At 35.9% G+C, this 13,636-nt stretch overlaps 1 protein-coding gene across 1 annotated transcript in view; it reads right to left on the minus strand.

The window, feature by feature from the left end:
• Nucleotides 1-4,080: 4,080 nt before the first annotated feature.
• The window catches only part of LOC132032738 (4-alpha-glucanotransferase DPE2), a 31,126-nt gene continuing 21,570 nt past the window's right edge, over nt 4,081-13,636 (minus strand). The window contains exons 16-23 of the mRNA XM_059422439.1: nt 9,953-10,024; nt 8,559-8,678; nt 8,312-8,409; nt 8,026-8,185; nt 7,827-7,925; nt 6,882-7,079; nt 5,898-5,991; nt 4,081-4,524 (exon numbers count right to left, since the gene is read on the minus strand). Of these exons, the coding sequence (XP_059278422.1) occupies nt 4,298-4,524; nt 5,898-5,991; nt 6,882-7,079; nt 7,827-7,925; nt 8,026-8,185; nt 8,312-8,409; nt 8,559-8,678; nt 9,953-10,024 (1,068 nt within the window). The 3' untranslated portion in view covers nt 4,081-4,297. The remainder of the gene's footprint in view (nt 4,525-5,897; nt 5,992-6,881; nt 7,080-7,826; nt 7,926-8,025; nt 8,186-8,311; nt 8,410-8,558; nt 8,679-9,952; nt 10,025-13,636) is intronic.

Below are 13,636 nucleotides of genomic sequence, written 5' to 3' on the forward strand. Positions count from 1 at the left end.
GCAGTTAATGAAGTATAGCTAGAGATATCTCAGTTTAAGTCAAATGCTTGAAGTACTACGAAATTTCATAATCTTATATAGAGCTATTTAATTCATTTTATTATTGCTATTCAGTGAGATTGATGTGCCAGATTTTTGTTGTTATTGATGTAGTAATTAATCTACGATGAAAAATATGCAGTTTGAGCGGCTAGTCGGCTTCATTTTGGCTTCCCAATTCGTTGTTTTCTAGGGAAATTTAATTGATTAGAGATTCTACAGTATATCACTACAAAAAGAATATGAATTCGCGACGGATAATTGGACCATTGCAAATTTGCAATGATTAGCGACGGCTTAGTAATGGACTATATTCGTTGTTGTGTCTAGCAACGAAAAACTCCGTCACTATTTTCATCAATTTTGTTAATGAATTCATCCTTCATTTTGTTGTTTGAATTATATCGTGATGGGTATTTTGTCACTAATCTTTTTGAATATCTTTCTACTCATTTAGCAAATAAAATTGTACATGGCACATTCGTCGCAATATTTCTTTTCTTCATTTTGTTATTTAATATTTAGATACATCATGCTCATGCAAATACATGAAAATAAATAAGCTTGCATATAACTGGTATTCATACAAATTAATATTCGACAAGGCTCAAAATAGATAGCTAAGGGCAGCCCCTGGGAAGGATGTTCAACGTGAGGTGGAATTCGTGGGTTCCAAATATTCCAATCCATGTGGTTATCATTTCTATATGCTCATTTTGTTTTCCAAAACTAAACAGAGACCACATATTGGTTTATTTGACTCCCCTTTTTAATCTAAATTTTCCTAATAAATAACTCTCAAAACTTAAAATTTGTCTAAAACATCTAATCTTAAAAGTAAGTTCTAATTGAAATTTGTTAAAAGAATCTTACAATAAAAAGTCAAGCTCTACAAAAATTTCTTTAGTAAAAAGATCTCTACAGATTCCAAACTCTCTCGACTCTCTATTTCCCTTGGTTCTACGCTTACTATTATTAGTAGAATTTATTTTATTGTCTTTTTATGTAGAGTAATGATTTATAAAATTGTACATAGTTCTATAACAAGCGTTTTTATGATTTGGTAAAATATTGCGTAGTTTTATTTAGAAGTTTTAGTACACCCATTCATCATGAAAAAAATAGGCTTATTTTAAAATTTGAACATCGCCCACGACGAAATTAAAGCGACACCAGTTTTATTTTCTTTAGCCTGAAACCAATTTATGACTTTCAATTTGAGTTTAAGGCCTTGCACATTGACATTCAATTGACATAGCATGATGCAAGTTCTACTGTTCAAGTTAGCGGCTAATACCACTACACAAATCCATCACACTTGTAATTGAGATTTCTGACACCTTCCGTTTAGTAGAATGAATCTCCTGATCCAGAACTTATGTTAGCTCTGATCTCCACCAACTTTCTTCTTTTCCTGTAATTGTTTGGTTTTACTGGAATTTAGCGAAATGGAACTCGTTGCTTGATAGTTGGTCGTTAAGGAATTTCATTTCGAAGTTTGTATTTCTCATAACATTTCGCCACATATTTTGGTATCAATTAACAGACATCCAAGAGAGAACTAAAAAGAACGATTGTTACACGGAAGATTATTTATTTACCTTTTTCAAGCACTATTATTTGTTCATTTTATTCTCTCGGCCATCTTTTAAGATCTATCACCAGTAGTTACCCATCAATCAATCAATCATCTATACCTAGGGCTATCAATGGTATGGTTCGGGCAGTTATTTTATAAAATTTATACCGTACTAAATTTTCAATTATTTCATTTTGTAGAACCAAAAGACTTTTCGAAACCGTCCCATCATGTCGGTTTCTTTCGGTATCGGTACGGTTCGGTTAAGTTTAGATTATTTTTTTTTTTTTTTAAAGAACATCATGTTATAGTCACTAGTAAAAGTTAAGACACAATATTATACATACTTCTATAGGACTTTGACAAAAACTCTCTAAATATTTTTACTGATTAAAAGGTGAGGAATCAAGAAAACATGAAAGACGGCAATAATGGAAATTGATCCACTATTTTACGATAGTGTAAAATAATTTTAAGCAAAAACAAAAATATATATATTTTAGATCGCATCAAGATGAGACACTTACAAGATTGAGCATCCAATAAGAGATTTAAAATCATACGATACGTTATCTTATACTTTGTAGCACGTTGGAATACTTTTTACTAGTAGAATGAGAACTAATTTAATTTCAATACGAGAACATCTTTAGGTGTTAATTATGTTGCAGACTTGTAGTAATTTTCATCATCCCAAATGCAAGACGAAAATCATTTTTTTGTGCGGATTGCCCTTCTTTTGGGGTGGTCTTTAAACTTCCCCTCTATTTGTGGTCTTTAAATTATGCCCCTAATTGTTTTAATTTTTGTCCTTCGCATTACAACCACGAGCGTTCATGCGAAGAATTTTTGAGTTCCAAATAAATTAAAAAAAAAAATGCAAGGTAAGGTTTGAGTCGCGTGTATGCTCGTTGCTTGATAGTTGGTGAAGGGGGCATACTTATGGGCAAACTTTTAATGAGAAATTTTTAGATAAGCAACTAAAAATCTTTTCTTAGTTATGAAGTTAAAGTACAACTGTACTCCTTAACAAGTTTATGCGGTGGAGGCATTCTTATGGGCAAACTTTTAATGGGCAAATTTTTAGATAAGCATCTTTTCCTACTTATGCCACATAGTTAAAGCCACAACTAAAAGTATGGATATATGCAATTAACAGAAATTTGCCAAAGACAAAGAATGTCTTAAGGAAAAGTTATGCTAAAAGTTATGAAAAATTACGATAAGGCATAACTAGGAAAAGACTTTTAAAAGGAAGTATTTGTTCATTTTATTGTTTCGGTTATCCATCTTTTAAGAACTATCACCAGAGAGTTCAGTTTTAGCGAAGGGCATCAATCAAAATTTAAAGACAAAGGACAATCAATATTTATTATATTTAAATTTAATATATAAAATATATTTTACATATATAAACTTATTCGGTTTGTTTCGATATTTTTTCGATTTATTTTTCTAAAATTAAAAACCTACCTAATTATTCGATAGGTTATACGATTATATAAAAACAATCAATTTTATTAAAAGAATCATCCAAATCTAATTGGTTTTTGAAAACATTGAATACCTATATCTTAGATTTGGTACGTGAATCATCTAAATCTGATGCTAAACAATTCGTCGTTACAAGTACCCTATACAAATATTCAACCACGTAAATATTTACTGACAGTCTTGGACCCATGTAAGTGTAACAACTGAGTTTTAATCCTACCTAGTCTAGTTATAATAGCCCATGTTGATCATCAGCTCATTTTGGTCCTTTTTAAGTCAAATCTGATGCGAATTGCCCTTCTTTTGGGGTGGTCTTTAAATTTCTTCATTGAAATCTTTAAATTTTGCAATAGATTTCAGATCTATTTTAAAAAAAAATTCGCAAGACGAGTTTAAATTTATTTACACTTGTAACACCTTCCATCATCATAAATTATCATAATATCACAACTACATACGGCGTCTAGAGATCTATACTAATTATCTGGTTCTATTGTGAAAGAGAATTATCGATGCCCATTATCCTCATTTTATCATTTGTAATTCAACAAAAGTATGCGAATTACCCACTCTTGTCTTGTGATTTTTTTTTTTTATTTATCTTGTGGGTTCAACTCTGCAAGAGATTTCGGGTTTTTCAAAGTTGCGATGCGAAGGGCAAAAATTAAAGACCAGCTAAAATTTAAAGATCACAAATATGAGGGGTAAAATTTAAAGACCACCCCAAAAGAAGGGCACTCCGCGCAAAAAAATGGCATTGATACAATAGATTTCAGATCTATTTAGGTGTACCTTATTTACTTGTAACACCTTTCATCATCATAATATCACTACATACGGCGTCTAAAGATCTATACTAATACAACGACTTAACCTCATTTTATCATCAACAATTACCCACTCCCGGGAAAGGGAACTCTGCAAGAGTGGGTTTTTCTTGGAAGTACTAGGATAGCAATGGGAGTAAGTCCAATTAAGCAAGGCCTGATCTTTTGCCAAATTTAGACACTGAAGAGAATCGGCTTCAATGATTCTTGTATTTCTATAAAGAAATATAACTTCAAATCCTGTTTACTATGAAGCATGATAAGCTATTGAACAGCATGGCGGACAAGGTAGTTGTATGGATAGGGATAGGGTCACGGAGGATTTGTTTGCTTAAGCTTTGACATGAACACCTAAAAGTCAGAAAGCACCTTCAAATACCACGCCTTCTTTCTTGGAGAGTCCATTTGTCTGTGTTAGTGAAGGGAGTTCACTCCCTAGCTGCGGCTTTGCTGATTCTCCACCATTTGCCTGACCTGATTCCAGATCCTTCTGAGGGTAAAATCTTCCACTCCCGCGGACAAGATCCTTTATTGTTTTGGTGAGATCCTTATCATCAAGCAAGGACTCCATCGTCACATGTACACCTGAGTGCAAAGAAGAGTAAGAACAAGACGGAAAAAAGAAGATAGTTCTACAATCATCAGCATGAAGCAAAACAGTGCCCGACCACTCAAGTGTAGACAAAATCATCAAGGCTGGCAGACTATCCAGTTCTTCTCTTGTATAGAGTAGAAGAAGTCCAACTCAAACAAACACAGTACAACTTGGTGCATGAATAGATAAGAAATGATTGACTTGACACGAAGTTTAATAAACATGGGAAGACTTTTATAAAACGACTTTAGACCCTTTAACTTCTCTCAAATTCTCAACAAATTCCCTCAGAGGGAGTATGCAATTTATACTTGAACAACTTAGACTCAGTCAATTTTTGACTTAAACGTAAGTGTAGTCCAAGTATGATAATGCAGCCACGGAAACAGATCACCATTCACAAGGTGTATATTACCGATCACACGAATAATTGACTTCAAAAGATATTAAAAGATGTAAATGTAGCTACATGCATTCAAAACCTTCCTTTTTTTCTTATAAATGCATTAAAACATAATTTAAAAAGAAGAGAACTCAAAATTGGAAGAGAGAAAAGTTTCATCAGGATCCTATAATCCTACTTATGATACAGTATGATCCTATGAAATTCTATTAGTTCCTCTGCAATTTTATTATGACCCTAATTTGAGCATACCTTTTCCAATCCTAGCAGCAATCCAGATCTTTCATGAACTAGGATCCTAAGATCAACCAGTCCTATGATCCAGATTGTGATTTTGACAACCTACAATTTTACTAGTAATTACTTGGAGAAAATAAGTTTTTAGGCATTCTTTCAATTGTTCGACTCAAAAGTCAAAACAACAATGTGGATTATAAATGCATATAACAAGAAATAACTTTGGGCAGATGGTCAAGAAAAAAATTCGAAAAAGAAAAAAGTATGGATACACAACGTCTGGAGTCTAGTTATGAGGCCTTCTCTTTGTAGAACAGTATTTGCAAGGATTTAGTCCAGGTGCAAACAATACATGTCCTAATTGTGCTAGTCAAACTAAAGTTGAACGAGTAGCTACTATTACTATTAAAGTGGATTTAATAGAAAGTCCAAACTTTCTCTTCTCACATAAACATTTCGAAAAACATAAACGAGTTAAAATTGATCCGGCTGTACGGACAAAGGATCTAGTAATGTCAAGGATGAGGCAGAACTTTTCTCAGGAACATGTTGCAAAACCCAGCACTTTTTTCTGTGTATTTGAATTGAACGACCTGATTAAAACTTTTGTTTTGATCAAACGACAGATATACAAGAAATTAAAAGTTTCCTCTTATGTTTCTTTTTCTTTTTTAGAGGGGGAATAGGGGATAGAGAGACAATGAAGAGGACGAATGCACATACGGTATCGCCAGTAATGTTTTGGGTTTGTTGGATCATTGATAGTCTCTTCAATTGCAGGCCGCGTTGTATAATCTTCTTTGAGTGCTAGCAAATCCTGTTTATTATGTAGCAAAGTTGTCAGTGCCGTGGAAGAAGATACTGAACACTAGATGAGCATTGAGATATTAATCTCACTGGGCAGCTTACTGGAATCATAGAAGAAATTGCATATTGTAGAAAGCACAATCTCAAGATCACATGCTTCACAATAAATGATACCATGACAAACAACCACCTATTTTTTCTCATGACTGCACCAGAGTAAAACAAAAGGGATGCTCATTAATGGCATAAGTCATGAAGTTGGTTTAGTAGGCCTGACTGAACAATAGTGCTAATAAATTTTCATGTGCCCTTGAATAAGTACAAAGTCCAATTATTTGGACACTAGTAGACAAAACATAATTAATCAACCATTTCCACAAAGCTACAGAATCCATATTTCTCCTTACTGTACAAAACATCTGTTCCGAGATACAAAACCACAATCTCTTTGATAGAGCTAAAAAGTCACAATGTCAATATGGTGAATAATCAAAAGGATTCGTTTTGGATTTTTTCGTCTGGGAGTAGTGGGAGGGGAATTTTTTTCGTTCGGGAGTAGTGGGAGGGGATAAGTAATTATTAAGATCTTTGCATAGCAATCCTTTTCAAATGGAATTTGGTTGTTTGAGATTACCTAAAAGCTCCCCAAGAAATGGAATTCTGACTTTTTCTTGCACTTTGCACAAAAAGCATTATCCTTTGGAAGCTAGCGAGCTAATGCCTTTATAAGGAATTAAGAGGTTATTGGAAGGACATAGAACCCATTAATCACCATGGTCAGTGGCTCAGAACTATGAAGCTTCGAGGCACACATGGAGCAAATAAATTTAGCAAAGACTACTACTTAAGAATTTAAGTACATGCAACAAAAAGAGCAGGATCTTTATATCAATTAAGTACCTGGAGCGGAAAGATTGACCACATTGATGGAGCTTCAACATGCTGCCGCAAGACAAAGTGCACAATTTCAGGAGTACATTGATCAGGTGGCAACTCATCAGATCCCATTACTGCTTGAAAAAAGCGGTGCCTTCTCTCTTCATCTTCCTCCCACCAAGCACGTAGAGTGGAACAGTCATGGCATGATGGAGCATTAACCTAAGTTTAAAGTAACAAACTTTATTTGGTCACTCTTTAAGCAACAAGGACTAATATGCACTAAAACCGGATTATTACTTGACAAAAGTTTAAAGTAACGAACTTTATTTGGTCCCTCTTTAAGCGACAAGGACTAATATGCATTAAAACCGGATTATTACTTGACAAAAGCACTCTTAAAAATCAGTTACAAGATATTTGAAGAAGAAAAAGGAAGGCATATTCAGAGGTGTCTTGACAATTTTTGTCCAATATATCCTGAAGAGTAAACATTAAAAGCAACAAAATATTAGTTCATGCGTTTTTTTTTTTTCATGTTAACCAAAATTAGAGTTTGCATTCTAGTTTCCGCTTTCCAATGACTTTGATCAGATTTCTGGTATGTCAGTATGTATTCACTTAAAAGGTAAAATCACAGATGCCAGGAGTAAAAATGAAGCACATTTTGTCACGCCTCCAGGTGCTTTTTCTTACAGCCGGAGGGAGCACTTGAACAAATTTTACTGTAACTCGATGTATAATCACATGAAGAAAATGCTCAGCATTCAATTTGAGACCTTAAGAGTAGCATCGTAAAATTTGTTCAGCCTTTTTGTGGTTCCGTCATGGTTTGATAAAATTTGTCAATTAGGTTAACTATGTTTTACATTATTTGTACAGTAGATTATCTTAGAAGTTGCTCTAAGCAAGACCATCTTCCATTCAAATAAGTTGGGATGCAGTAGCAGAAATCTCGGAGAATTTTACCGTCATGTAGCCGTATTGAGAAGGAATACCAAATTCTAGACCAGGTTCACTTGGCATGCGTTGAATGCGTAGGCCTACTAAGCCCAATTCTTGCATCACCTGCATCAAAGTGGTCCTAACTCAATCGTACATTAAGATGCAGGAAGTGTTGTAACAAAGAAATACGACTCCCGAGGAATGTTGGTACTGAGTAGCATACAGGATGAACACAGGAGGGAATTAGGCCTAGATCTTCCCCACAAGCGAGCATATCTGATGAGTCCAAAAGAACAGGCAGAGTCTTCAAAGCATTTTGACGCCAAAGGCCTTCTTGTCGGCAGAAGTAGTAATCATGGTATAATCTTTTTAGGACATTTTGACTGCACCGGAAAAACAGATCATAAGAAACTAGAAAAAATTAGCATAACTCCCTTAAAAAATAGAGGCTAACACCAGTTTATCAATCTGATATCAGATAGTGTAAACTAGAAAAATGTGTGAGGTACCTGTGCAGATCCAAATCCTTGAAGCTTGTAGTGTCTTCAATATTGAAGCGAGGATAAAATTTTCTCGGCTCTTCCGGATCCTTAATAAGTGCTACATTCTGTGATAAAAATGGGAGGATTAATATAACAGACAGCATGTGTAGTAGAATAAGCATCATTCACCAATGCAGAAAAAGCATAAATTTTTAAATTGGAGAAGAATAGACAAAATTAGACTTCTGGACATCAATGCCAATATATACTATACCTGCAAAAGATCAAAGAGTTTTCGCCGTAGGTTCTCTTCACTGTCTACCAACATCGATGTTTCCAAGAATGACTTCAGCGCAGACGCAATTTTCTTCTCAGTATTGCATTCCTCCTTGAACTACATTGAAAAAAGTGGAATATATTCACTTGGAAATATGCGCAAAGAAACCTTGATGAAAGAACACTCCATCCCCGTAGCTGAGATGCCACTATGACTAGGACGTAAAGATATAGGTAAATGATGCAACAAAGAGAACTGCAGAAATAAGCACTTTGCAGAAGAAAATAAATTTTTGTGCTTTCGACAAGGTAGCTGGATATTTATTATTTAAAGCTAGAACTGAGATTATTGTGCATAAACTGAAAGCAATCTTGTATCAATAAATCAAGAGACGGCTCTCACTAACCAGGCAATGGACAGATACCTCACAAGAAATCCCAAGCCACACTCCTACTTAATACCCTATAGGTACCCATGTCTCTTTTTGAAATATAGGTAATATTAATCTGCAGCACAAAAACAGTTTTCAAACTGCAAACCACATATTCCTATACCTTTCCAGTGTCTCTTGATCCTAAACCCATCCTATTTTGTATATTAGCTACTAAACAGGTACTTATTACGAGGGACCAAATAAGGACTTCGGGCAAAAAGGGGCTCCAACAACAAGAGAAACTGCAAACCGCACCTCTTTTTTTCAGTTTTTGCAATTGAAAGGTTGAAATTGCATAAACTCGTGATTTCCAGAAACTTGATACAGGATTCCCAAATAACCCACAATTAATTTTTCCATCAATCTTTCCATAGAAATCCACCTAACATCTGATACCATAAGTCAACCATACTTTATAGTGGCAAAGCTGGCATCATCCCGGCCCCGCAAAGATATTGACACCTTAAACTACTATGGCACAGGAACAGTGCATAATGACATAAGGGGAACTTTAAGAGCTTTTTTAGCTTACCCAGCTTGGTGAGCACATGTATCTTCTACTAATAGCATATTGATACTACTATCATAATTGCTTGCACTGTACAGGGCTCGGAAGAGTACTGGTCCCTTACAGAGGAGAAGATCAGGATTTCAGGTTGCACTAGTAACACTTTCTCTAGCTACGGCACCTGCCTGCCCTTCTCCATACACCACCAAAGGACCGAGAGAGGGAGAGAGAGGGAGAGAGAGAGAGAGAGAGAGAGAGAGAGAGAAGACACGGAAAGAGACGGCAACCACATACAGGATTGAAATGTTCCGTTTGACCTACCATTTCAGGATTTCAAATGTTTCTTTTGAACTACTTAGAAGTAGTTTGTAACAGACTTCAAACAGAATTAAAAATAAAGCAGCAGATAAAGAAATTTCAGCAATACGTCATCTCGAAAAGGACATTCACCTCGTAAAAGCCCTTCTGATATTCATTCAAAAAAGCAGAGGCTACTATTGTCCAAGAAGCTCCAAATTTTTCCTGCAAATTAAGCAGGGAAAGGTCAAAATCAAAAATACCAAACACATATTACAAGGACCAGAAGGAATGCAGGATTCTGTAACATTACGATATCACAGAATGTAATGAAATTGTTGATTGTGTTAATTAATTAGTATGATTTTAGGAGACTTTAGTTTTCCTTTTCCTAGCGTAGGAAATAGAATATTTTCTTTTATTGTAATTGATTGCCTTTCCTTAATCAGTTAGGAGTTACTACTTCTCATGTGATGTAAAGACATACTGAAATACAAAGAATTCTTTTCTCCTTTGTCAAATTCTACTTGTATTGGAGCCATTGTTGCCATTCTGATGCAAGTGTTCTCCCTCAGAGCACTATCAGCAGCACTAAGCTTCTTATATTTTCAAGAGGTTGATTTTTTTTCTCCCTCACAGTGGTTGTACCCATCAATCTTTTCTCATCGGTGGTGTGAAAAACCTGAGATCACCAAAGGCTTCCTCAGGCAATGACGACGAAATCCAACTGAGCAGCTCCTAGAAAAAGTGAGACACACAACGTCACGTGCCACCAACAGCCCCGACTCCGGCAACGCATAGGGCTCACTGCCTGGCGTGTGAACCAATTTTCGCCGACCTTTGAAGCGAGATACTTTCTGCGTTGGATTTGCATGCCTATTCCGAGCCTACCCACCAAGTTATAGATTTTTTCGATCACCAGAACCAGGGTAACGAGGCATACTTGGTTTTCCGGTAAGACAGATCTGTTCAGCAACTTTTTTCCAGTTTTGTTGAAGATAACTTCTTTCTCAGTTCTCAGAAAGTCTATTTTCTGAGGTGAAATCCTATTTATAATATGGGGTACATAAAGGCGGTAGGCGGTAGATAATAACTCTGTTTCAGAAATCAGTACAGTGAAATTGGATGGACTGGTACGTAGCTTGCATGGTTAAGATCTTTTTTCTTTTTTCTTAAATCTAGAAAACTGATTGGCTATATTTCTGGAGGAAAGAAAGCACCTGCCTTGATTGATGCTAACAATGGTAAATGGGATACTGATGATTCCCTTGTTATGACATAGTTATTGAATATTATGCATCCCCGAGTCTAAGTAATATTTATTGCTTGATACTGCTGACATTGTCAGGAATTTAACTAAGCACACGTACTCTCGCAAGGGTAAGAATGCCCAGATCTTTGAGATTCGAAATAAAATTCATGTCACTAAGCAAGGTGAGTTAACTATCACTTATTATTATTCCAAGTTAAGTGGGTTATGGCCTGAGATTCACTATTACCAGGATCTCCAAGTGAAGTGTACTGATGATGCAGTTCTCTTTCAATAATTGGTTGAAAAGGAAACGGTCTATGATTTTCTGGCCAGTTTAAACCAAGAGTATGATCTAGCAAGGGTTCAAGTTCTTGGCAAATATCCTTTTCCTTCTCGTAAGGATGCATATTCCTCCTATGTTCAACAGGAAGAGAACCATCGAGGTGTTATGCTGTTTCAGGCTCCAAGAGAAGTCTAGGTTAACTGTCTCTTATGAACAAGCAAAGGCGATCCTTTATGATAAAGATCAGTTGATCTATCATTATTATGGAAAGCCAAGGCATACAAAGGAAACACGTTGGAAGCTACATGGCAGCCAACAAGAGGTCGTGGGGAAAAGCATTGAGGTCCATTAATTAAGGGGTCTGACCAATATTCTGGAAAATGTGGGGAGATCTAGGGAAACGACCTCTAGAGAAACTGCCTTCGGCTGAATTTCCGCATCATCACCAACTCCTGACCAAACTTGACTCACTTTCTGTTTCCACATCCAATTACGTGCAATCAGGTACTGCCTTTGCCTTTACTGCTCAACTTAATTCTTGGATTGTTGATTTTGGCGCGAATAGACACATACAGGCTCCTCTAAAGGCTTACAAAACTACTCTCGTAGTCTCAAAAGGAATCATATAAGACTAGCCAATGGCTCTCTCACCCCCATCTCTGGAACAGATTCTGTGTTTGTACAATTGATATTACATTATGATCCATTCCTCATATCTCTGAGTGCCTGTTAACCTATTATCTGTAAGCTCCAACACCAATGAACTAAGCTGTGGTATCAATTTCAAAAAAAGAACTAAGCTGTGGTATCGAGTTCTTCCCTGATCAGTGATCATTGTGTTTTTCAGAATCTTCAAAACAAGGAATAGGATTGATAGTGGTAAAATTGCATGATGACTTATACATGTTTGTTTGAGGGGACATAAGACTCTGGCCAAGCATTTTTTTAGATTTTCTTCTCTTCTCTCCCCCCCCAAAAAAAACACCCAAACCAAAAACAATTTGACAAGCATTTATTTGGGGAACCATCCTTTTTGGTTTTACAGAAGTTATATCCTAGTTTGTTTTCCAGAAATGAGTTTGACTCTCTGTTTTCTGATGTTTGTGAATATGCCAAGCATACTAGAAACCTCTTACCTTTGGGTGATCATAAAAATACTACTCCTTTTATGATGATTCATTTTGATTTATGGAGTCGTACTCAAACTGTTTATTTGCCTGAAAAATTGATGGTTTTTTTACCTTTATTGATTTTTGCACTAGGATGACTTGGGTGTATCAATTAAAGGCCAAACATGAGGTTTTCTCTTGCTTTCAGTCATTTCATAATATGATTTGTACCCAATTCGAGGCTAATATTAAAATCTTGCGAAGTGACAATGGCACAGAATACATGGTTAAAAGGGTGCATATCTGGAGTTTAATGGGATAATCCATCAAATTAGTTGTCCCTACACTAGTGCACAAAAATGGGGTTGTTCAAAGGACAATTAGGCATTTGTTAGAAGTGGCATGGTCTCTTATTTTTACTATGAATCTAGCAAAAACCTACTGGAGGGATGTTTTTTTAGATAAAAGAAAAACTATGTCATTCTAGTTGATGCCCATCTTATAAGTAGAATGCACATAAAACCCTCAATTTTCAGAGTCCTCTAGAGGCTTTAAAGGATGAGAATAAATATACTGTTCCTCCGAAGGCATTTGGGTATCTGTTTTGTTCACACTAGGAATTCTGGGAAAATTGATTATAGAGCCCTTAAGTGTGTATTCATTGGGTATTCTCCCACACAGAGGGTGCAAATGCTATTATCCTCCCTCCAGGAGATCTTTTGTCAACATGAATGTTACCTTCGAGATTCTGAACCCTATTTCGGCATTACACCATCAGCTTTTCAAGGGGTGACAAATAAGGAGGAAGAGATGATTCTCCCTAGTTCCATCATTGAAACCACTACCGCGGAGGAAAGTGAATTTGGAGATAGCATTAGGGGAAGGCTGGTGGGCGTTTGGTAGACCTGATTTGATAACTTACTGAAGGAGAAATAAAGCAGAAGAAGCCATTATACAATCTGCCGAAGCTGAATCTTCTCCAGTTTGACTATTGCCCATAGAAAAGGAGTCAGATCTTGCACCAAACATCCTTTATCTAATTTTGTCTCCTATAATTCCCTGTCTCCCTCCTATAGAGCCTTTGTCTTGTCTATATTTTTTGTGTCTATCCCCAAAATTGGAGGGAAGTTTTTGCAGATCCTAAATGGAAGCAAGTTATAATTGAAGAAATGAATGCCATGTTAAGGTTAGAC

The sequence above is a fragment of the Lycium ferocissimum genome, chromosome 2 (genome assembly GCF_029784015.1).
Source record: "Lycium ferocissimum isolate CSIRO_LF1 chromosome 2, AGI_CSIRO_Lferr_CH_V1, whole genome shotgun sequence".
Lineage (NCBI taxonomy): Eukaryota > Viridiplantae > Streptophyta > Magnoliopsida > Solanales > Solanaceae > Lycium > Lycium ferocissimum.